At 44.4% G+C, this 22,281-nt stretch overlaps 1 protein-coding gene across 1 annotated transcript; it reads left to right on the top strand.

Moving 5' to 3' along the window:
* The first annotated feature begins 147 nt into the window (after window positions 1–147).
* Window positions 148–21,775, top strand: ipo7 (importin 7). The gene is made up of 24 exons (XM_084154834.1): window positions 148–331; window positions 2,883–2,964; window positions 7,090–7,243; window positions 7,365–7,523; window positions 7,671–7,827; window positions 8,234–8,323; window positions 8,499–8,593; window positions 9,758–9,842; window positions 10,004–10,238; window positions 10,431–10,507; window positions 11,325–11,441; window positions 16,323–16,412; window positions 16,684–16,849; window positions 17,011–17,171; window positions 17,384–17,512; window positions 18,145–18,211; window positions 18,379–18,504; window positions 18,605–18,702; window positions 18,805–18,900; window positions 19,043–19,263; window positions 19,396–19,604; window positions 19,780–19,986; window positions 20,419–20,535; window positions 20,667–21,775. The coding sequence occupies exons 1-24, from the start codon at window positions 248–250 to the stop codon at window positions 20,765–20,767; spliced, it is 3,123 nt and encodes a 1,040-aa protein (XP_084010960.1). The 5' UTR covers window positions 148–247; the 3' UTR covers window positions 20,768–21,775.
* Window positions 21,776–22,281: the final 506 nt, after the last annotated feature.

Consider the following 22,281-nt stretch of genomic DNA (forward strand, 5'->3'; position numbering starts at 1 on the left):
CAGTGTCTTTATTTACTGACTGTAAGACAGTGTGAGAGCGATATCACCAATGTAAAACTACAACTCCTAGAGTGCAATAGTTCGAAGCGGATGTACGTGTTGGAGAAATTTGGCGCTGATCTATCCGGGTACTTCATTCACTTCTTCCTTTCGCGCCGGTAACTGAAGAGCCGTGCGTCCATGTGCGCATTGACTGGGAATTCATAGACCACAGAAATACTGAATCCAAGTCATACCAGATTTAGCTATGGATCCTAACGTATTGATCGAGGCCCTTCGGGGGACCATGGACCCAAACTTGCGTGAGGCCGCGGAGAGACAGCTGAACGAGGTAAAAACTTGGGATGGTGGTGGTTGTGGCGTGGATCGGGCCTCTGTTCTGTTGTGTCACACATCAAGATGGAATGGACTCCTCCTAGCTTGTGATCATGGGAGACCAGAGTCAGTCCAGAACTTTGACAGATCAAATATTCTCTTCGACATATGTATCCACCGAAACATATCAGACTTTTGACGTTACGGGTGTTATTTCATAGTTTCCTATTATATTTTAACATCAAGATCGGCGAATCCACCCAGTAAACCCTCAGCTGGTTCTTTAAAAACGTGCGGGAAGTTAGCATTAGCTTCCTTGATAATTAGCTACTAGCTAGCTACGCAGTAAAAAGCCTTGTTGGACGATGCTTGCTAGTTAGCTTTTGGCCTAGATGATGTATCAATGTTTGAATCGTTGGCAAGACCAATTATGCCATTATTTATACCAGTTTTGTCTAAACTAACTAAATCATGCGATCTAGTATACGAGTGTAACTACCGATTACTAAAAGTCCGAAAATCTGTGTTAGCAAGTTGGCTAAGTGCCTCACGTGTCAGGTGTTTTTTTTTACTGCTGACATTGCCCAGCAGTAGTGCTAACTAGCTAGTCCGTTGAACTTAGCTAACTAAATAAACTAGTTGGCCAGCCAAAATGTCACCAATCGGACATATTGACAGGCGTAACATTAGTTAGGAAAGTAGTTTGATGATAAACGCTTGACTATCATTATAAATGTACGTCTAATAGGTGATAGTAGCTGTTGTTGGATTATTATTTAGTTTGCTGGCTTTGCCTTTAATGAACGTAGCTAACTAGCAAGCTAACTGCTACTTGCTAACTAGCTAGGTAGGTTTGATTTATCGAACGCTAGTTAACTTGCAAGACACAACGTAAACAATAGCAATCATTAATAATAGTTACGTATTTAGTAAAGGGTGTAGTAACGGGGCAAACGTTTTGTTTGTACCTCATTTGGAAAGCCAAAGGGAAAAGCGAATGTACGCTAGCTAGCGCTACGTTAGCAACTTTTTGCGGCTAGCGTTCCATCAATTAAATTGAGTCATTCGATGAGCTGTCCGCGTGCGCAGATAATTTCGCTAATGTTAGCTAACTATGTTATTTGCTATGGTTATGCGCAACATGGCCTATTATCATTATCTAAATGTCGACTTCATGTCAAATGTAGACGTGCCATAGCTAACTAACATATACGGACGGCGTGAATTCTTGCATGGTCACATAGTTGGCTATGTTTCGCTCGCGACGTGAAAAGCTAGCTAGTAGTAGGAAGTCTCTCTTGGGCAAGTGTCAAGTATACTCTGGTCTGTTAATGGCTATGCTATCCTTAGAACAATAGATGTACGGTGTTGTCGTGAAACTGGGGTTTGAGTGAACTTTAAGTCAAGTTGTTATTTCTGTGATATGTTCATATTGTGTGTCATCAGCTCGATAACGTATTATTAGCTAACTTTAGTTTGATAAGAGTAGGCCTAGTCAGGCTCAAAAATAAAATGTACATGAACTTCTCCACTCAACAATCTGAGGTCGTTGTTTTGGTTTTCGTGACAACAGAATATACAAAGGCCAGAATTTAAATTCACAGAACAAGAATGTGCTGTTGGATTGTTTGATCTGAGTCATGTTGTGCGGTATCCAGGGAGAGGTTGCGGAGTGCATTGGTATCTACAGGCAAAGGAGGGGAGGAGGCTATTTTTCCTCGCTTACATTTGACTCATCTGGAGCAGTTAAGCCTAAACAGTATTCACTTAATATAGCAAGTGATAGGATGGGGGGGGGCAGCAAAGCATTGAGACCCATTTTCATTCGCTTTATGTGATCAATGATTCTGGAAAAAGTATGTTGCACTCTTGTGTGTACTGGATATCTTAAGTTTGATCATTATTAGCGAGTGTCAAGAGGAGAGGTGACACACTCACTGTTGATTGATTGGATGCCAACGCTGCAGTCTCAAATGACAGCCTGGAGGTTGGATTCCTTTGCTGTGTGTTTATAGGAGGGGGGGGGGGGGTTACGTGATATAATGTGCCTGTTGCATCAAGGTTTCTTAAACTCTCATATGTGGCATTCTTAAGTAGCTGTAGTGTATAAACTGCAGCTAATGGAGCTCCATGCCGTAACATAATGGTTAGATGGCATTACTGTCATCTTTGGCATGTAATCTACTTGGCAAGGAATAGAGAGGAATGCCATGTCACACTTTGCCTACTTGCAAATAGTACATGGTAGTCTGATAGCAATTCCCTAAAAACCTGACACTGTCTGCATTATCCCTAATTGAGAATAGTTTAAGTTCAGCCATTTACACCTATACATCCAAATGAATAAAGCATATACATCCAAATGAACAAGGCAGGCACAGTCATCATACCCAGGTAAAATGGCAAAATCCTCCTGCTTTTTATTTGATCTGCAGTTGGTAAGACCGACCCATGGTTCTTATTAAATGGCTCAAGATGTATGTATACATTGTTTGTTTTGCTGATATGTAGGTCAAATACACATCAGTGTTTGATATTCATGCATCCTTTTCTGCTTTCATTTACAGGGTCACACCCAGGTGAATTTTGTGTCTGCTTTGCTGCAAGTCACCATGTCTGATCAGTTGGATTTGCCCGTCAGACAAGCAGGTGAGTTTTTCAGAGGATGGGTAGATATTATGATGATGTGGGGCGGGGTTTCGTGCTCTCTTGCAGATGGAACTTCACCAGAAGAGTATCTACACCCGTAGCTCAAATGAACTGAGCACACTTTCTCAAAGATGATCCCTGCCCTGACTGCCACAGGTCCCTCACTGATGACACCAGTCATATTGTGAAAAGACTGACCAATTTTCCCTGAACTTGTACATTTGTGCACCGACATACACACACTATAGAAATATCTGTTTTTTTGTGGTATATTATGCCATCTTTATTATGCTACCTTTGCATTGACATTGAGATTTCACACTTCTTTTAGTCTGCTAGAGAGCTCTAGTGAAATCTATAATCGCTCGGTCTGGACATTCTGCCTTGGTACAGCTGCCCTTGTTATAAAATAACATTCCACACGTTTGAGATACTCCGTGTGAGGGGCCGTTGATAGCCTGTCCATGTGTCACACATGCTTCTCTGGTAATGATGTGCAATTATATGGTAGGAAGATCTGCTCTTGATCAATGGCTCATTGACTTTTATTACATTTAAAATATGTGTGCAGTCCTCAAGTGGCTGCCAGACAGAGCCTGTCATTTTCAACCTGCTGCTAGCCTCCACACTAGCATATTCAATTGTGCTCACCCATAGCATCATGTTCTAACTTCTATCTTGCAACTTCGTCAGTTCTTCTACATTGTAGCTTGCTTCAACAACACCATAGTAATGTGACAGTCTGGAGAAAAGTCTTAACATGGCAGCAGCCCATCCTGCCTTATGCAGTGGGTGCTAATCTGTGTGCCTCTTGTCAAGCAGATGACCAGGAACTGGTGTGTTGAGCAGAAATGCTATCCTTCAATCTTGTGAATGTGCTATTTGGCCTGCCATAGAGCCCTGCTGCACCTGACTCTGATTCAGACGGTTTTGCATTAAGTGAATGCAGCTGCAGTACCTGCAGTGGTGGCACGGGATAGATCATAGCTGGCATGCCATTGGGTAACAGAGGCTTACACGTTGGCTTGGCACCTCTCCCCAGGAGAGCCACAGGAACTTCCCATTCGGCACTTTGGCCCGACGTGCCGTGGTAATGAGTCTCATTTGCTGTAATCTGACACACAAAGGGAGGAGCCAAGCGATTCCACAGCCAGTTATCAGCCAGCAGGCAAATGCCAGGGATTCCAGAGGGCTTCCCATAAAGGCAGTGAGTTCAGACCCAGGTCCCTCTCCTATTGAGGACAAATGCCTGCTTGCTTATGACAGATAATAGCATTTTTTGTCATGGTTTGTTTCTTTTTTCAAACCTGTCATACTGATATTATAGGCAATTGCATTATTTGCAATTTCAGGGATAATCTATTCCCTGCCTCAATGTGTGGTCTATTGGGATGTTGAGTAGTGGACTGTGTTGGGCTGGGCAGAGGGGCACAGTAATGGGGAGGGGAGTACAGTAGTGGGGTTGTGAGGGTTTCGCTGTGTCAGCACTGACTGGCAGGATTATGTCTTCCCAACCAGCAGCACGGTGATCACATCTGTGTCAGCAGTCTGATGTCTGACCCCCCCATCAACCGCCTCGCCTGCCCCCCATCAACAGCCTCACCTGCCCCTATTCATCCGTCTCACCGGGCCTGTGAGCCACTGACCTCAGAGACACTCCATTGTTGCTCTGTAGAACAATTAACACCTGTACTACAAATTCAGACTCACTGTCTGAGCTACAACACGGGAGGGGGAACCATTGCAATCCCCTAACTAAATTACACTTTTACACCTCTGTTCTATGACTCACTCAAGGAGTTAGGCCTCTTTCTGCTGCTCTGCTCTGATTTTATCAGTTGAAGATGGAGGCAGAGATGTGAGCTGTAATTCTAGGGGGCAATGGAAGGATGAATATTTGAGTGACTTCTTGCTTGGATGGGGAGTGCTAATGAACAGGGACATGCTATTGTGTTGAGGCTGAGAGGAGAGGTGTGGGCTCTTAAAGGGGCCCAAAAGCACTCTTCTTCCTCACCCGGCCGACTGCTACTCCCTCTCAACCTGAGCACATGAGGAGCCACAGTGAATGTGCTGGTCATGAGATCCGCTGCTGCTGCTATCTAGGCTGATGGACTCTTTCACATCATCCAATGTCACACTGACTCACTCTTAACAATTCAGAGCTCTCCCTGATGTAAAGTGATTTTAAAGAGATGTGGATAATATTGTGCCACTTTAACCAGCTGCAATTCCATGGAAATCCATAGGAATTGGAAGGGTTCAATTTAAACCCCATGGTCAAAGCAGATTTTACTTTCATATCATACAATTTGTATGAATTAAATCTAAGTGGGTGGAATACCAGCTGTACATTAAGCCTGCCATAGAATTACATACAGTGCATTCGGAAAGTATTCAGACCCCTTCCCTGTTTCCACATTTTGTTACATTACAGCCTTACTCTAAAATTTATTAAATATAAACATTTCCTCATCAATCTACACACAATACCCGATAATGACAAAGCGAAAGTTTAGAAAGTTATGCAAATTAAAAAAAACATAGGGTGTCTATTAAATAATAATAATATAATATGCCATTTAGCAGACGCTTTTATCCAAAGCGACTTACAGTCATGCGTGCATAAATTTTTTGTGTATGGGTGGTCCCGGGGATCGAACCCACTACCTTGGCGTTACAAGCGCCGTGCTCTACCAGCTGAGCTACAGAGGACACATATTCAAACCCATTGCTATGAGACTCCTCGAAATTGAGCTCAGGTGCATCCTGTGTCCATTGGTCATCCTTGAGATGTTTCTACAACTTGATTGGAGCGCCTGTGGTAAATTGATTGGACATGATTTGGAAAGGCACACACATCTATATAAGGACCCACAGTTGACAGTGCATGTCAGAGCAAAAACTAAGCCTTGATGTCGAAGGAATTGTCCATAGAGCTCTGACACAGGATTGTGTCGATGCACAGATCTGGGGAAGTTTGGAACCACCAAGACTCTTCCTAGAGCTGGCCAAACTGAGCAATCGAGGGAGAAAGGCCTTGGTCAGGGAGGTGACCAAGAACCCGATGGTCACTCTGACAGAGCTCCAGTTCCTCTGTGTAGATGGTTGGCCTTCTGGAAGGTTCTCTCATCTCTGCAGCACTACCCCAATCAGGCCTTTATGGTAGAGTGGCCAGATAGAAGCCACTCCTCAGTAAAAGGCACATGACTGCCTGCTTGGAGTTTGCCAAAAGTCACCTAAAGGACTCAGACCATGAGAAACAAGATTCTCTGGTCTGATGAAACCAAGATTGAAGTCTTTGGCCTGAATGCCAAGTGTCACGTCTGGAGGAAACCAGGCACCGCTCATCACCTGGCGAATCCCTACGTTGAAGCATGGTGGCAGCATCATGCTGTGGGGATGTTTTTCAGCGGCAGGGACTGGGAGACTAGTCAGGATCAAGGGAAAGATGAATGGAGCAAAGTACAGAGAGATCCTTGATGAAAACCTGCTCCAGAGCGCTCAGGACCTCAGACTGGGGTGAAGGTTCACCTTCCAACAGGACAATGACCCTAAGCACACAGCCAAGACAAAGCAGGAGTGGCTTCGGGACAAGTCTCAATGTCCTTGAGGGGCCCAGCCAGAGCCCGGACTTGAACCAGATCGAACAACTCTGGAGAGACCTGAAAATAGCTGTGCAGCAACGCTCCCCTTCCAACCTGACCGCTTGAGAAGATCTGCAGAGAAGAATGGGAGAAACTCCCTAAATACAGGTGTGCCAAGCTTGTAGCGTCATACTCTAGAAGACTCAAGGCTGTAATCGCTGCCAAAAGTGCTTCAACAAAGTACTGAGTAAAGGGTCTGAATACTTATGTTAATGTCATATTTCAGTTTTTTATTTTTAGTAAATGTGCAAACATTTCTAAACCTGTTTTTGATTTGTCATTATGGGGTATTGTTTGTAGATTGATGAGGGGGGAAAAAACAAATCCATTTTAGAATAAGGCTGTAACGTAACAAAGTGGAAAAAGTTAAGGGGTCTGAATACTTTCCGAATGCATTATATAATCCATTTTTAATAGGATCTCTATGAAGCCTGTCTTATGTTCAAACAGTTGATTGATTGTCCCCCTCTCCCCTCCCCAGGGGTGATCTACCTGAAGAACATGGTGACCCAGCACTGGAGCGAGGGGGACGGCATCAGCACGGAGACGCCTGTCAATAACATTCCCGAGGAGGACAGGCAGTTCATCCGTGACAACATCGTGGAGGCCATCATCCACTCCCCCGAGCGCATCAGGTAACCGACCGCCCTGTGGCTGATCTGCTCACTGCACAGCGCCTGCGGAGGGGTGGTAGGGGTAGCTCGGATCAACCAGATCGTCTTCCAACCTCTTTCTCTTCTCTCTTCAACCCTTCAGAGTGCAGTTGACGACATGCATCCACCACATGATTAAGCACGACTACCCCGGCAAGTGGACGGCCATTGTGGACAAGATTGGCTTCTACCTGCAGTCAGATAACAGCGCCGGCTGGCTGGGCATCCTGCTCTGCCTCTACCAGCTGGTGAAAAACTACGAGTAAGGACTCCTTGTTATAGAGCGACTGTGTTTGTGTCCCAAAAGGCACCATTTAGGGAATGGGGTGCCATTTGGGACACAGACAGTATTATAGAGCTGTTTGCTGTATCTTCGGGTGGCTGATGTTTCTGATTGTGTGTTTGACAGGTACAAGAAGCCGGACGAGCGCAGTCCTCTGGTGGCAGCCATGCAGATCTTCATGCCCATGCTGAAGGACCGCTTCATCCAGCTGCTCCCTGACCCCTCCAGTGAATCTGTCCTGGTGCAAAAACAGATCTTCAAGATCCTCTACGCCCTCTTCCAGGTACTACTGACCACATCCTTCAGTCTCACTGTCTTAGAAGTTAAGTGTATATATTAGTCTGTGTTGATTGTAGGGTATTTGTCTAAATGTGGATGTATAGCTGTAGTGTCCATTTATTTAGCTACTCCTTCCATAATACTGGCTTTGGAGACGGGTCGATTATGGTTGTCCTGAAGTCCCACACTGTAAAGCCTGGTTGGCAGCATAGAGGAGGGGGAGGGCTGAGGACCATCTGGTCCAAGTGGGCTTCTTCTGCTGGCTGTCATGTGGGCCACTGGGCAAGACCTGTCCCCCCTCAGCATGCCAGACTGCACTGCTGTATAGGGTTTTTTGTCTGTCAATTGGAACGACAATTAAGCTTTTTGAATTGAACGGACGGGATTTCTCTCCTTTTCTCTGTCCACAGTATAACCTCCCCCTGGAGTTGATCAACCGACAGAACCTGACGGAGTGGATGGAGATCCTGAAGACAGTGGTGGACAGAGACGTGCCTCCGGTGAGGGCAGATTTACTGTGGTAGGGCAAGGAGGGGAGCACAAATAGGTTGACTATGCAAATCAAGTAGCTCCCAAACAGATTAGCTGTAGTTTGTGTTTGCTTTATTTTATTGCTGCTAGTTGAAACAAAGCTGATTGCCCCCCCCCCCCCCCCCCCCCGTCTGTGCCTTACAGGAGACCTTGCAGGTGGATGAGGACGAGAGACCTGAGCTGCCCTGGTGGAAGTGTAAGAAGTGGGCCCTCCACATCCTGGCCAGGCTCTTCGAGAGGTAAGCCTACTCAACCCACCCCAGCACATTGTCACTGATTCTACACTGAGTGTACAAAACATTTACATTTTAGTCATTTAGCAGACGCTCTTATCCAGAGCGACTTACAGGAGCGATTACGGTTAAGTGCCTTGCTCAAGGGCACATCGACAGATTTTTCAACCTAGTCGGCTCGGGGATTAGAACCAGCGACCTTTCGGTTACTGGCACAACGCTCTTAACCACTAAGCTACCTGCATGAGACTGACCAGGTGAAAGTGAATCCCTTAATGATGTCACTTGTTAAATCCACTTCAATCAGTGTAGATGGAGGGGAAGAGACAGGTTAAAGGAGGATTTTTAAGCCTTGAGACATGGATTGTGTATGTGTGCCATTCAGAGGGTGAATGGGCAAGACAAAAGATTTTAAGTGCCTTTTGAACGGGATATGGTGGTAGGTGCCAGGCGCACCAGTTTGAGTGCGTCAAGAACTGCAACGCTACTGGGTTTCTCACACTCAACAGTTTGTGTATCAAGAATGGTCCATCACCCAAAGGACATCCCAGCCAACTTGACGCAACTGTGGGAAGCATTGGAGTTGACATGGGCCAACATCCCTGTGGAACGCTTTCGACACCTTGTAGTCCATGCCCTGACTAATTGAGGCTGTTCTGAGGGAAGGTATTCCTAATGTTTTGTACACTCAGTGTATGTAGCTGAGAGTCACAAATCTAACCCATAAAAGCACCATTAAATATTTGTATACTGAACAAAAATATAAAGACAACTTGTAAAGTGTTAGTCCCATGTTTCATAAGCTGAAATAAAAGATCCCATAAATGTTCCATGCCCACGAAAAGCTTATTTCTCTCAAGTGTTGTTAGTGAGCATTTCTCCTTTGCCAAGATTATCCATGCACCTGTCAGGTGTGGCATATCAAGAAGCTGATTAAACAGCATGATCATTACCTGTCAGGTAGATGGATTATCTTGGCAAAGGAGAAATGCTCACTAGCAGGGATGTAAACTAATTTGAAGAGAGAGAAAAGCATTTTTGTGCTTATGGAACATTTCTTCAATCTTTAATTTCAGCTCATGAAACATGGGACCAACACTTCACATGTTGCGTTTATATTTTGGTTCAGTGTATATTAACCTGTGAAAGCCTCTTTCCAACCCCTCCCAGGTATGGCAGCCCAGGCAACACTACCAAAGAGTACACAGAGTTTGCCGATCTCTTCCTCAAGGGATACGCTGTGGCAGCACAGCAGGTGAGCGCCCAAGGCCGCCTCTTGGCTTTGTCTGAGCTGAAAGATGTGTGCGACGCATGACTCTGTGATTGACTGAGGGACAGAAGGTTGCCTTTCAACTGTGTCTGTCTGCCTGGGAGTCTGATCTCAACCACAGGGAACTGATCTGTCTGTCTGTGTAGGTGCTGCTGAAGGTCTTATATCAGTACAAGGAGAATCAATACGTGGCTCCCAGAGTCCTCCAGCAGACACTCAACTATATTAACCAGGGAATCGCACACGCTGTCACCTGGAAGAACCTCAAGCCACATATCCAGGGCATCATTCAGGATGTGGTTTTCCCTCTCATGTGCTACACGGACAGTGACCAGGAGTTGTGGGAGGAGGACCCATACGAGTACATCCGCATGAAGTTTGGTAAGAACCATTCTTGTTTTTGAAAAGCAGATAAATATTCTGTAGTGTTTGTCATCCAAAAGGAATGTCCTGGAATCAGAGACTCTGCCTGGATGTGGTCAGTTAAAATATTTAACTGTGTAAACCTATTCTAACAAACCAATGCAATGTGCCATCTGATCTGCTGACTCTGCTCTCTCTGTCCTGTCTCAGATGTGTTCGAGGACTTCATCTCTCCCACCACGGCCGCCCAGACCCTGCTCTTCACCTCCTGCAACAAGAGGAAAGAAGTGAGTTGTGGTTCTGATGTGAAAGCTGGGGCCTCCTGGTCCTGCCACGGTCAACAGCCAGCCATGATGTGATCCTGGTTCCATCCCAAATGACACCCTATTCCCAAATAGTGCACTACTTTTTTTTCAGAGCCCTGGGAATAGGGTGGCATTTGGGACGCACACCCTGTGTTTTTGCTGGCCTCCCTCCTGCCCTTGTTTATGGCCCGGCCCACTCCTCCTCCCTGCCCGTCCCTCATTAGCACCCTGTTGCTCCAACAACAGTACAGAGCTGTTGGAACGGGTCTGTGGACGTGTCGAGCCAGGCGAACACTGGAAAATAAAGGAGCATAGCTGAAAGAAAGCAGGACTTTTAGTTGCTCTAGCTCCTTAGTCTTTCTGTTCTAAATGTAATGTATTGTTTTAGCATGGAGGAAGTTATATTCTGTTTTGGCTGTGGGTGAACGGTGTGCGTGGTGCCTGTCCATGTTACGTGCTGCCGTCTGGCTGTGTCTTACAGTCTGTGCGGCGGTGCTCACTCCACACCTGCAGCCATAGAGCCACTGGAGATCATAGTACTGACCTGTGACGTCTCTGACTCCACACCACGGGCCAGCCTCCATACTCTCCCACAAACTCTCCTGGGTTACATCTCAAATGGCACCCTATTCCCTACATAGTGCACTACCCCATGGGCCCTGGTCAAAAGTAGTGCACTATACATGGATTAGGGTGCCATTTTGGACGTATCCGAGGTGCTTGATGTTAATGTGAAACAGTTAGCCAGGATACACAGAGAAGCAGCACATTTGACTGAATGCATTTCTTTATTCTCTAGGTTCTTCAGAAGACCATGGGCTTCTGTTATCAGATCCTTACTGAGCCCACCTCTGACCCCAGGAAGAAGGACGGCGCGCTGCACATGATTGGCTCTCTGGCTGAAATCCTGCTCAAGGTGATGAACCCTACACCACCTGCTATCTCCTCTTTTCTTGTTGACCTTTGGTCTGACCACATACTCATCAGATGAGGTAGCTGACACTGTGTAACTATGTTAAAACTTTGTTTTATTACTTATTTAAGTTTAATTAATAATAATAATATAATATGCCATTTAGCAGACGCTTTTATCCAAAGCGACTTACAGTCATGTGTGCATACATTTTTGTGTATGGGTGGTCCCGGGGATCGAACCCACTACCCTGGCGTTACAAGCGCCGTGCTCTACCAGCTGAGCTACAGAGGACCACAGTAGAGGATAGATCTATTGTAAAATGTTCTAATTAGGTTCATTTAGATTTTAGATCACTATTCTCATATGTTATGTAGAAGAGTAGAGGATATATCTATTGTAAAATGTTCTAATTAGGTTCATTTAGATTTTAGATCACTATTCTCATATGTTATGTAGAAGAGTAGAGGATAGATCTATTGTAAAATGTTCTAATTAGGTTCATTTAGATTTTAGATCACTATTTTCATATGTTATGTAGAAGAGTAGAGGATAGATCTATTGTAAAATACATGGCTAGGCAATATCATCCACAGAATCTTGGAGTGCTTATTCTGCAGGGATAATTGTCAGAATGCGACGGTGAAATGCGGCAGGCGAAGTCAAACGCAGGACACAGAGCTTACTGGAAACGTACTTTACTCGAAAGTAACCAGAGTAGAAAACAATCTCCACATAAGGAGGAATCAACAACCGGCACACGAACACTGCCGATGACGAATACAATAACACACAACACACAATGAACGACAGAGAGTTAAATAGGGAATACAATACAACATAATGGGGAACAGGTGTACACAATCAGGACAAAACAAGTCAAACACCGAAACATAGATCGGTGGCAGCTAGTACTCCGGGGACGACGAACGCCGAAGCCTGCCCGAGCAAGGAGGAGGAGCAGCCTCGGCTGATTCCGTGACAATAATACCAAGCACCTAAATACTTCACATAGCCTACACATCCACAGAATCTTGGAGTGCTTACTGTACATCTATTCTGCAGGGATAATACCAAGCACCTAAATACTTCACATAGCCTACACATCAGTGGCGGTCGGTGCCGTTTATTACAGCATATTGGATGACTGTCATTCATACTCCATTCACCCAGCTCAATGTAACATCGATAGGTTTAGGATACTACATGATACTCAGATTTTCCCTATACCCATCATGAGGTTGCTACAACCTAGCCTATGAATGAAAGTTTACAACGTAGGTGCACAGGTCGAGAGTAATTTGAGTAATCAAGGTGACAGACAGTGACACATTCAATACCGCCTTCCACACTCTTGCCTGCATCTAGCTGATCGAGGGTGTAATCATTAGTCCAACAGTTGCAAACTAGAGTTTCTACTGGACAGATTCAGGTATGTTTATCCCCGTTTCGTTCCGTTTGCTTCCGTTTAAGAATGTTTTTCAACAGAATCGGCGGAATGAATACACCCCTGATCACAAGCAAACACAGTTCACTTTCATAGCAGCCACATACAAACAGCATGATCACTTTGATCGTTGTAGCTCTAATTCTTTCTTGCATCTACGCGCTCTCATCCTCTCACCTTTTCCCTTCGCTTGTGGACTTCAGCGCACAACACATCAGCTGTCTGAGAACAGGCAAAAAAAACTTTCCAGGCCAAACCTTCATATCATAACCACTACACACAGCCTACATCTTGTCACCATATTAACTAACGTCAAAGTCAACATAGCTTCTAGAACTAGCGCATTAGTAAACCCACTTCAATCATGCAGTACAGTGTACAGTCAGAACACAGTTTAACAGTTACACCGGCAGGCCCCGGTGGCAATTCATTTATAAAACCAAAAGCTTACCTTGACTTGGAAGAGCTCCAGTGTTGGATAGCCATAGCCAGCTAGCTAACATAGCTTCCCTCTCTGTTTGAGCCAGGTGTTTGAGTAAGCTAAACTAGCTAGCTGCATTCGCTAGCTAAGTGAAAGTGATAGTGAAAAAAAATACTACAAAATATAGCTAGCTCTCTCTCTCTCTCTCTCTTCCTTCTCCTTCATTTTTGATGAAGTTAATCTGTACAAAAGTTTTCAACTATTGTTTTTCTCTTTCTTTGAGTCAACTACTCACCACATTTTATGCACTACAGTGTTATCTAGCTGTAGCTTATGCTTTCAGTACTAGATTAATTATCTGATCCTTTGATTGGGAGAGGAATTTTTTTTGAAAAGCTACTAGGAATGTAGTGGCTGGGTCTTCACAACTGTCAAACCCTGACTTAGGGAGTGGTAAAGTAATTTAAACACTATTCACACACAGAGAATATTCTTGCACATTTCCTCAAAGAACTGAGAGAGGAGGATACATTGGTTACCATAGCAATTGTCGACAGTGTCAAATGGTTACCTAGAAACTAGTCCTGGTGCCTATCTATTTTTTATGGAGCATGCAGCCTCTACATCTGCTGTCTGTTTGGTCAGAGTAATGTCAGAGAGATGTAATTGCATTGTCAGATGCTGGGAAGGGACAAGACCTATGTCACATCCTACTGGGTCACATGGAGGTCAGTTGGAACACAATGACAACATTAACCCTGTAAAATTGGGGCGGCAGGTAGCCTAGCGGTTAGAGCATTGGGCCGGTAACTGAAAGGTCACTAGTTTGAATCCCTGAGCCAACAAGGTGAAACATATGTAGATGTACCCTTGAGCAAGGCACTTAACCCTAATTGTTCCAGGGTTGCCGTTGATAATGGCAGATCTTGGCCGTGACCCCACTCTCTGAGGGTGTCTCAGAGAGAGAGTGGGATATGCAAAAAACACTTTTCCAATTCACACATGTGAAATAGGAAAATGTAAGCACCCACCAAATAATTACTATTATTAATTAAATAATCTCAGTGAAGATTGATAAATGGTCATTGGCTGCATAGATACATACTCTGTATGGAAATGCAAGAGGATGAGTTGGTTAAATACGAGGGTAAATATAGTGAATATATAGGGTAGCGATCCATGTCCTGATTTCTCCAACCATTAGGAATGGCCTGACCCTGACTGAAGGTAAATCCATTCCTTCCTGTGTATATCTCAAACCCCACTGATGTTGGCAATCACAGATCTGCCAGGTTATACTGCATTATCAATACGTTCTGCAGCCAAATAGCCTACAAATGTAATGAGCCGTTTTAAAGGGTTGCACTTGCATCGTAAATGTGCGCACTCATTTAATTTGGTGCCTGATTGCTTCCTATTGTCATAGTGAAGAAGTGCCCACCCCTGAAGGCTTAGTGCCCACCCCTGAAGGAAGCCATTCCTAATCATCACAGCCCACTAGAATCAGGGCTCCTCTCTCAGACCACCCTACTGATTGGCACCGAGGGGCACTAAGCACACTTCTACTAATGTCACTGTTCCCAAACATATCATTCATAAATTCTATAAAGATGAAGCAATCAATAACAATGCTCAACTATTCTGAATAAAGGTGTAATACTTGTAGAAATAGAATACATGCATGCATGGTACTACTCTAAGTCACTTTGGATGAAAGTGTCTTGATAACTGGTATATATTACTATTATATTATTTTATACAATGGCATTGTTGAATACTTGTTTCTGATTGGTTTGAAGGGCATTCTAGAGCGTGCATTATTTAAGCAATAAGTCCCGAGGAGGTGTGGTAAATGGCCGATATACCACAGCTAAGGGCTGTTCTTACGCACAACGCAACGCAGAGTGCTGGACACAGCCCTTAGCCGTGGTATATTGGCCATATATCACAAACCCCCTGAGGTGCCTTATTGCTATTATAAACTGGTTACCAACGTAATTAGAGAAGTAAAAATAAATGTTTTATCATACCCATGGTATACGGTCTGATATGCCATAGCTGTCAGCCAATCAGCATTCAGGGCTCGAACCACCCAGTTTATAATTAAGCAATAAGGCCCGAGGGGGTGTGGTATATGAAGCATTGCGAAGTGCCTGGATACAGCCCTTAGCCGTGGTCTATTAGTCATATACCACAAACCCCTGAGGTGCCTTATTGCTATTATAAACTGGTTACCAACATAATTAGAAGAGTAAAGATACATGTTTTGTCATACCCGTGTTATACGGTCTGATATAACACGACTGTCAGCCAATCAGCATTCAGTGCTCGAACCACCCAGTTTATAATTTCCTATAACCCACGGTATACAATATGAGCATGGTAGAATTCAATGGCTATAGTTCATTCTTACATGTTCTATGTTTGAGCTGCTTTGGAAAGCAAAAGTCGACTTGACAACATTATTGGCACTGTCGAATTCGATTTTCATAATAGCAAGACATGGACGGTTAGTTCCACTCTGCTAGTAGGTAGTGGAACACATCTTCCACGTCGTTCATTATTTTGCATAGAACGCATAGCCCCCTCGTTGATGATCCCTTATTTATACCATGGCGTTGTTGAATAATCGTTTCTGATTGGCTTGAAGAGCATTCTAGAGAGTACATAATTTCACTATAACGCACGGTATATCAGCAAGGTAGAATCCAATGGCTATAGTTCATTCTAACATGTTCTATGTTTGAGCTGCTTTGGAAAGCTAGCGCTTCGTAGAAGACACCTTCCACGTCGTTGATATTTTCCATAGAACGCATAGCCCCCTCGTTGATTATCTATTATTCTTCTGATGTTTCAATACATTCTCATACAATACAATGCTGCCCTCACCTGGTTTTAATTAATTTATGGATTAATTTATGGATCCCACATACATCCCACACACACACACATCAAATACATTACTGAAATTCATGGTTATTAACAAAAATGCATTTCTCTTCCTCCCCCCAAACAGAAAAAGGTCTATAAAGACCAGATGGAGTTCATGCTGCAGAACCATGTCTTCCCTCTGTTCCGCAGTGAGCTGGGTTACATGAGAGCCAGAGTAAGTGTCACGTTGCCAGATCATTCTGACCCAGGGCTCTAGTGGGGAGAAAGGGAGAGCATGTGTATCAAGAATATTAATGACAATGATTTGGTAAAACACCAGTGCTTTCTGAAAGTTATGCTTTGCCTTATTGCAGTGGGTTTTCACATCTTGATAGGTCTAGGGAGAAATTCTAGAATTAGGAGAATTCAGCAACAGTATAGGCTGTTTGTTTACTGTTCTGTACTGGTTAACTGTATTAACCATCATCTCTGGTGTTTCCCCATAGGCCTGTTGGGTCCTGCATTACTTCTGTGAGGTCAAGTTTAAGAGTGACCAGAACCTGCAGACAGCCCTGGAGCTGACCCGCCTCTGCCTAATCAACGACAACGAGATGCCTGTTAAAGTGGAGGCAGCCATCGCCCTGCAGGTCCTCATCAGCAACCAGGAGAAAGGTAGCTAGCTATCTCCACTGTCAGACTCAGAAACACACAATAGGTGTATATGGAGTATTTTTCTTTGCTGTATAACATTAAAGCTTATGTTTTTCTTGAATCAAAATTATATAGCTGATGATCACTAAGTGCTCCTCTTCCCTGTTTTTCCTCTTCCCTAGCCAAAGAGTATATCACTCCCTTCATCCGGCCTGTGATGCAGGCCCTCCTGCACATTGTGCGTGAAACGGAGAATGATGACCTCACCAACGTCATCCAGAAGATGATCTGCGAGTACAGCGAAGAAGTCACCCCCATCGCCGTGGAGATGACACAGCACTTGGTGAGGAGTGTGTGTGCTCAGTGCCTGACTCAATAAAAGGCCCGGAGCAGGAAGTCACCTTCCTTTGATCAGTTTACAGATCCGTTTGACAGCCATGGAGAGAGGAAATAAGGTCCAATTACCATCTCTCCTAGTTCCATGTTGGTCTGGTCATAAAGACCCTGCTCTCAGGGAAACCCACTTATGGCTGTTATTCCCCTGTCTCTCCCCAGGCTATGACCTTCAACCAGGTCATCCAGACGGGGCCTGACGAGGAGGGAGGAGACGACAAGGCGGTGACAGCCATGGGCATCCTCAACACTATCGACACACTGCTCAGTGTGGTGGAGGACCACAAAGAGGTGAGTACAGCCATGGTGTCCTGTCCAGGGGGTGTACTTGTACATCAAGCTGCCTCACGCTACGTAAACAGGATATGGGCTCCTGCCCTATTGGCCATTCTGGTTCGGACAAGGCGTATTTACTTAGTCATTCAACCAAACACCCACCCCCTCCCAGCTCAACTCATAGCGCTGCCTGCCTGCCGACACACTTCCAGCTGCCCACCCACTCCAGGGAACACACACTGTTCTCTGGCTGTTCTCTCTTCAAAGTGCTTTGCTGGCTGATGCCTCTAGAAATAGCACTGTGGCTATCTGCCCGTACGTCCGCCGAAGCACAGGACCGTGAATGCTTGGAACCAGCCAGAACAGAAAATGTTGGTCAACAGTTGGAGTCATGAGTTAGATATATCTTCTTGGTATACTACTCTCATGGTTGTTGACTGTGTAAACTAAAGCGATCAGCTGTTGATTTATGAAGTTGTGTTCATCAGTGTGCCTACCCAAAGGTATTTGGTTTTCTGGAAATGACTTGCACAATGAAATCCTCAAATCTACACAGAGTCTTGCAACACCATGTACGTTCATGGTGAATCTCTGTGTGAGTGTTGTGTTCCAGTGCTCTAACTAAATGAATGGGGTTTCTGTTTTAGATCACCCAGCAACTGGAGGGCATATGTCTGCAGGTGATCGGCACTGTCCTGCAGCAGCACGTCCTGGGTAAGTCTCCCTTGCTCTTCCTGTCCCACCACATTCCAACCGGGTCCTCCCGTCTCTGACACGTGCAAGTGGGCGAGGTGCCTAGTGTAATTTACATAACTGACTCACTCTGTGGTGTTTTCCTATATTTACTGTCTGACACCCTGCCTGTGTTGATTTTCCAACAGAGTTCTACGAGGAGATCCTGTCTCTGGCCCACAGCCTGACCTGCCAGCAGGTGTCCCCACAGATGTGGCAGCTCCTCCCCTTGGTGTTCGAGGTCTTCCAGCAGGATGGCTTTGACTACTTCACAGGTATACTGCACACCAACCTGGGACTCTTGGCTTTGCCTGTTATGGCGATTTGACTATTATATAGACACACTATATTAAATGGTGAATGTGACTGTTTCAGACATGATGCCTCTCCTTCACAACTATGTCACGGTTGACACAGACACTCTCCTGTCTGACACTAAATACCTAGAGATTATCTACAGCATGTGCAAGAAGGTACAGTAACTTACAGCCACTGTGCTTATGTGTTCACACATTATATTGGAGGTGTGTATTTCTGCTTGGTGGGAACAGGTTAATAATCTGTTCTCCATGCAGGTTCTGACGGGCGATCCAGGTGAGGATCCAGAGTGTCATGCAGCCAAGCTGCTAGAGGTGGTTATTCTGCAGTGCAAAGGGCGTGGAATTGATCAGGTAAGCGTCTGGCTTCTACACTAAATCTTGTATGGCTGCGACTGTATTAAATCTTATTTGAGTGTGTTGAATATCAAACTAACCGCTTTTGAGAAGCACTGTACTATACATTTACCTTTGCTGTTCTTTGCCGCTCCTGCAGGTTGTTCCCTTGTTTGTGGCGGCTGCACTGGAGAGGCTGACGAGGGAGGTGAAGACCAGTGAGCTGAGGACCATGTGTCTGCAAGTGGCCATCGCTGCCCTCTACTACAGCCCCCCTCTGCTGCTCAACACCCTGGAGAACCTGCGCTTCCCAAACAACACTGAGCCCATCACCAACCACTTCATCTCCCAGTGGCTCAAAGACGTTGACTGCTTCCTGGGGTAAGACCATGAAAGATGCTCACGTTCAATATATTTACATCTCGTCTGGTTTCTCTGGTCCCCCATATAGTTTGATATCAAGTAGAGAAAAAACATGTGCAGTAAGATCATATTTTTATGTTATCCCCCCAGGCTCCACGATAGGAAGATCTGTGTGCTTGGCCTTTGTGCCCTCATTGACTTGGAACAGAGGCCCCAGGCTGTCAACCAGGTGGCCGGCCAGCTGCTCCCTGCAGCCATCCTACTCTTTAACGGCCTCAAGAGGGCCTACGCCTGTCAAGCAGAGAACGAGAATGAGGATGAAGATGATGATGAAGATGGAGAGGAGGATGAGGAGAATGGTACAGCATTTGTGCTGTCCTTTGAACTCATAAGTCCCATTGACACTCCCTTATTTAATCTTCCTACTACAGTAAATGGAATAAGATACAGCTACAAGGAGCACTTCATTGGTAGATGGTTTGAGTTGTTAGTAGATTGATCAGTAATAACTGAATCCATTGTGCCTTTCCTCAGTCGAGCTGGGCAGTGATGAAGATGACATTGATGAGGAGGGCCAGGAGTACCTGGAGATGCTGGCCAAGCATGCAGGAGAGGATGGGGATGATGAGGACTGGGATGAGGACGACGCAGAGGAGACTGCACTGGAGGGCTACACCACAGCTGTAGACGATGAAGACAACCTGGTGGATGAATACCAGATCTTCAAAGCCATACTACAGAGTAAGGAGACCACCTTTCAGACACACAAAGCTAGTGATGGGTCGTCAAGTTAAGGACGCAAATTTGATATAAACAGTGAATAAGTGTTTACTCAATCAATAATATTATGAAACATATTTGTGAGGCCTGTTATTTACAGTGCATTATTAGTACAAGATCTTCAGTGATGATACGATGACTAGTCGGAACCGGACACTGTCTGTCTGTGGTCACTGGGTCAGGGTCACGTTCTGTGTCTCTAAGTTCAGTTTCCCACAACAGCGTGTTCTTCACTTGAAGACATCGAGGCATTTGTCTGAGAAGGGCTAAAAACACAATCCAAACAAGATATCTTGGATTGAAGACATTAATGCAATATGTTGAATTTTTTATGCTTAAGTGTAAATGGTATCTAAAGGGGAGGGAAAATATAACTGTTTTTCTCCAACTCAGATATCCAGACCCGTGACCCAACATGGTACCAGGCACTCACACAAACCCTTGATGAGGAACAAGGAAAACATCTTCATGACATCGGCACACTTGCAGACCAGAGACGGGCAGCACATGGTAAGTAAATGTATCCCTGTCATACAATAATAAGCCAGCTGTTAATTGGATTGTTTTAATTTCATAGGAAATAAACACTTTCCATTGTGTTTGGCATGTTGTATAATTGCCCTATTTTCTTCTCATTCCAGAATCCAAAATGATCGAGAAGCATGGCGGATACAAGTTCACAGTGCCAGAAGTGGTGCCAACTAATTTCAATTTTGGAGGCAACGCTCCAGGAATGAATTGAGTCATCCCTTCTCCCTTTTATTACTCTGACTGATTGTAGTGACGTGAAAAAAGCTTGTGTTGTTCCCTTAAGTAGTGGTTCCAGAACTGGTTCTTCTCACTGACTCTTCAATCTGACTATCAAATTGGAAATAGCACCAGAAGAAGTGGGAAGGCAACCAAATGCAACAAATGGCTGGGAAAACAAACCAAGAACTTGAGCACGAAGCAAGAGAAAAAAGAAGCTCTGAACAACATTGTCTTCTGGGATCCAATGTGGAGGAGGATACTATGACGGAACTCTTTTTTTCTTCCCACTTAAACAAAACGGGAGGGCTTAACAATTTGAAATTGATAATGGGACTAAATGTTTCATCATTTTCACTGTTTTGGCCAAAAGGCTGTGCGTGATAAGATTATACCTCTGGCAGTAGTGTTGTCTACGTTATTTTCTGCATTAACAAATTCTCATGTTTGTTATGTATATACAAGCCAAGGTTCTTGATTTTTAAGTAGCCTTGCAAAAACAACCAGAGGCATTTGTAAGGTGTCAAGTGTATTCATATGTAGCATATCGGATACTTCATAGCACTATGTGATGCCTGATCTCTGTAAATTAATGACTAGCACTTTCATATTGTTCAGGTCTCCTAGCCTTCTGTATCAGACTGCAATTTTTAAATCAAGTAAGACCATTTAAAACGCAAACCGCTGTAACTTTGTTACTGTGCAAACGACTTCTCCTGTAATGGCTGATTGTCACATGTATTGGTTAAGGTGTAGAAAAATGGGTGGCATCACTTTGCTGCTAAAGTGGAAACATTCTAGATTCCTGAAAAAAGAGAAGGCTCTTGGTGTTCAGGTTGGATACAAGACATGTTGTGAGCACTGAAAGTCAATTGGATACTTCATTTAAGCATGTACAATTGGACTTGATCGTGAAGGTCTCAAGCATTTGGTTGGTGTATGGATGAACCATATATATATAAATACACACAACAACATTAAAAAAAAGTTTCGTTGGATTGCATGCATTTGACTGTTTACTACCATAACTACACACTTACACTTGTGCACACAGTAATTTGATTTGGAGGCTAGATTTGAGAGGAATGTCCGTATACTCTGTCAGATCAGGTGATGTGTAATCTATTTAGAACTATGGACAGCTAATTATAATTATAGTACATATGCAACTATGGGTTCGAAGGGTGGCATGTCCTCCTTGGCTAGAGTTGATCACTAACACCAGTAGAGCTTTACGGTGTCTACATTATTAGTGACCGATATGACTGCATACTGCGCAGCACGATATAGACGACCTAAAACGTGGCTATAACCTTGCTTCAAACTGCATATCGTTATCCTGGATCTGGGTAGTTTCATTTAACAGACACTGCTGGCTGTCAATGTATAGAAAATGCATTACAAATACCCTGGAGTTTTATTCTACTGCATTGTCCACTACCTTGCTCCACTCTCCGCCACCATGAGGCTTTACGGTTCCAAAATGGCTGTGTCCAACTTCGAAAACGT

The sequence above is a fragment of the Coregonus lavaretus genome (genome assembly GCF_964263955.1).
Source record: "Coregonus lavaretus genome assembly, chromosome: 37".
Taxonomy (NCBI): Eukaryota; Metazoa; Chordata; class Actinopteri; order Salmoniformes; family Salmonidae; genus Coregonus; species Coregonus lavaretus.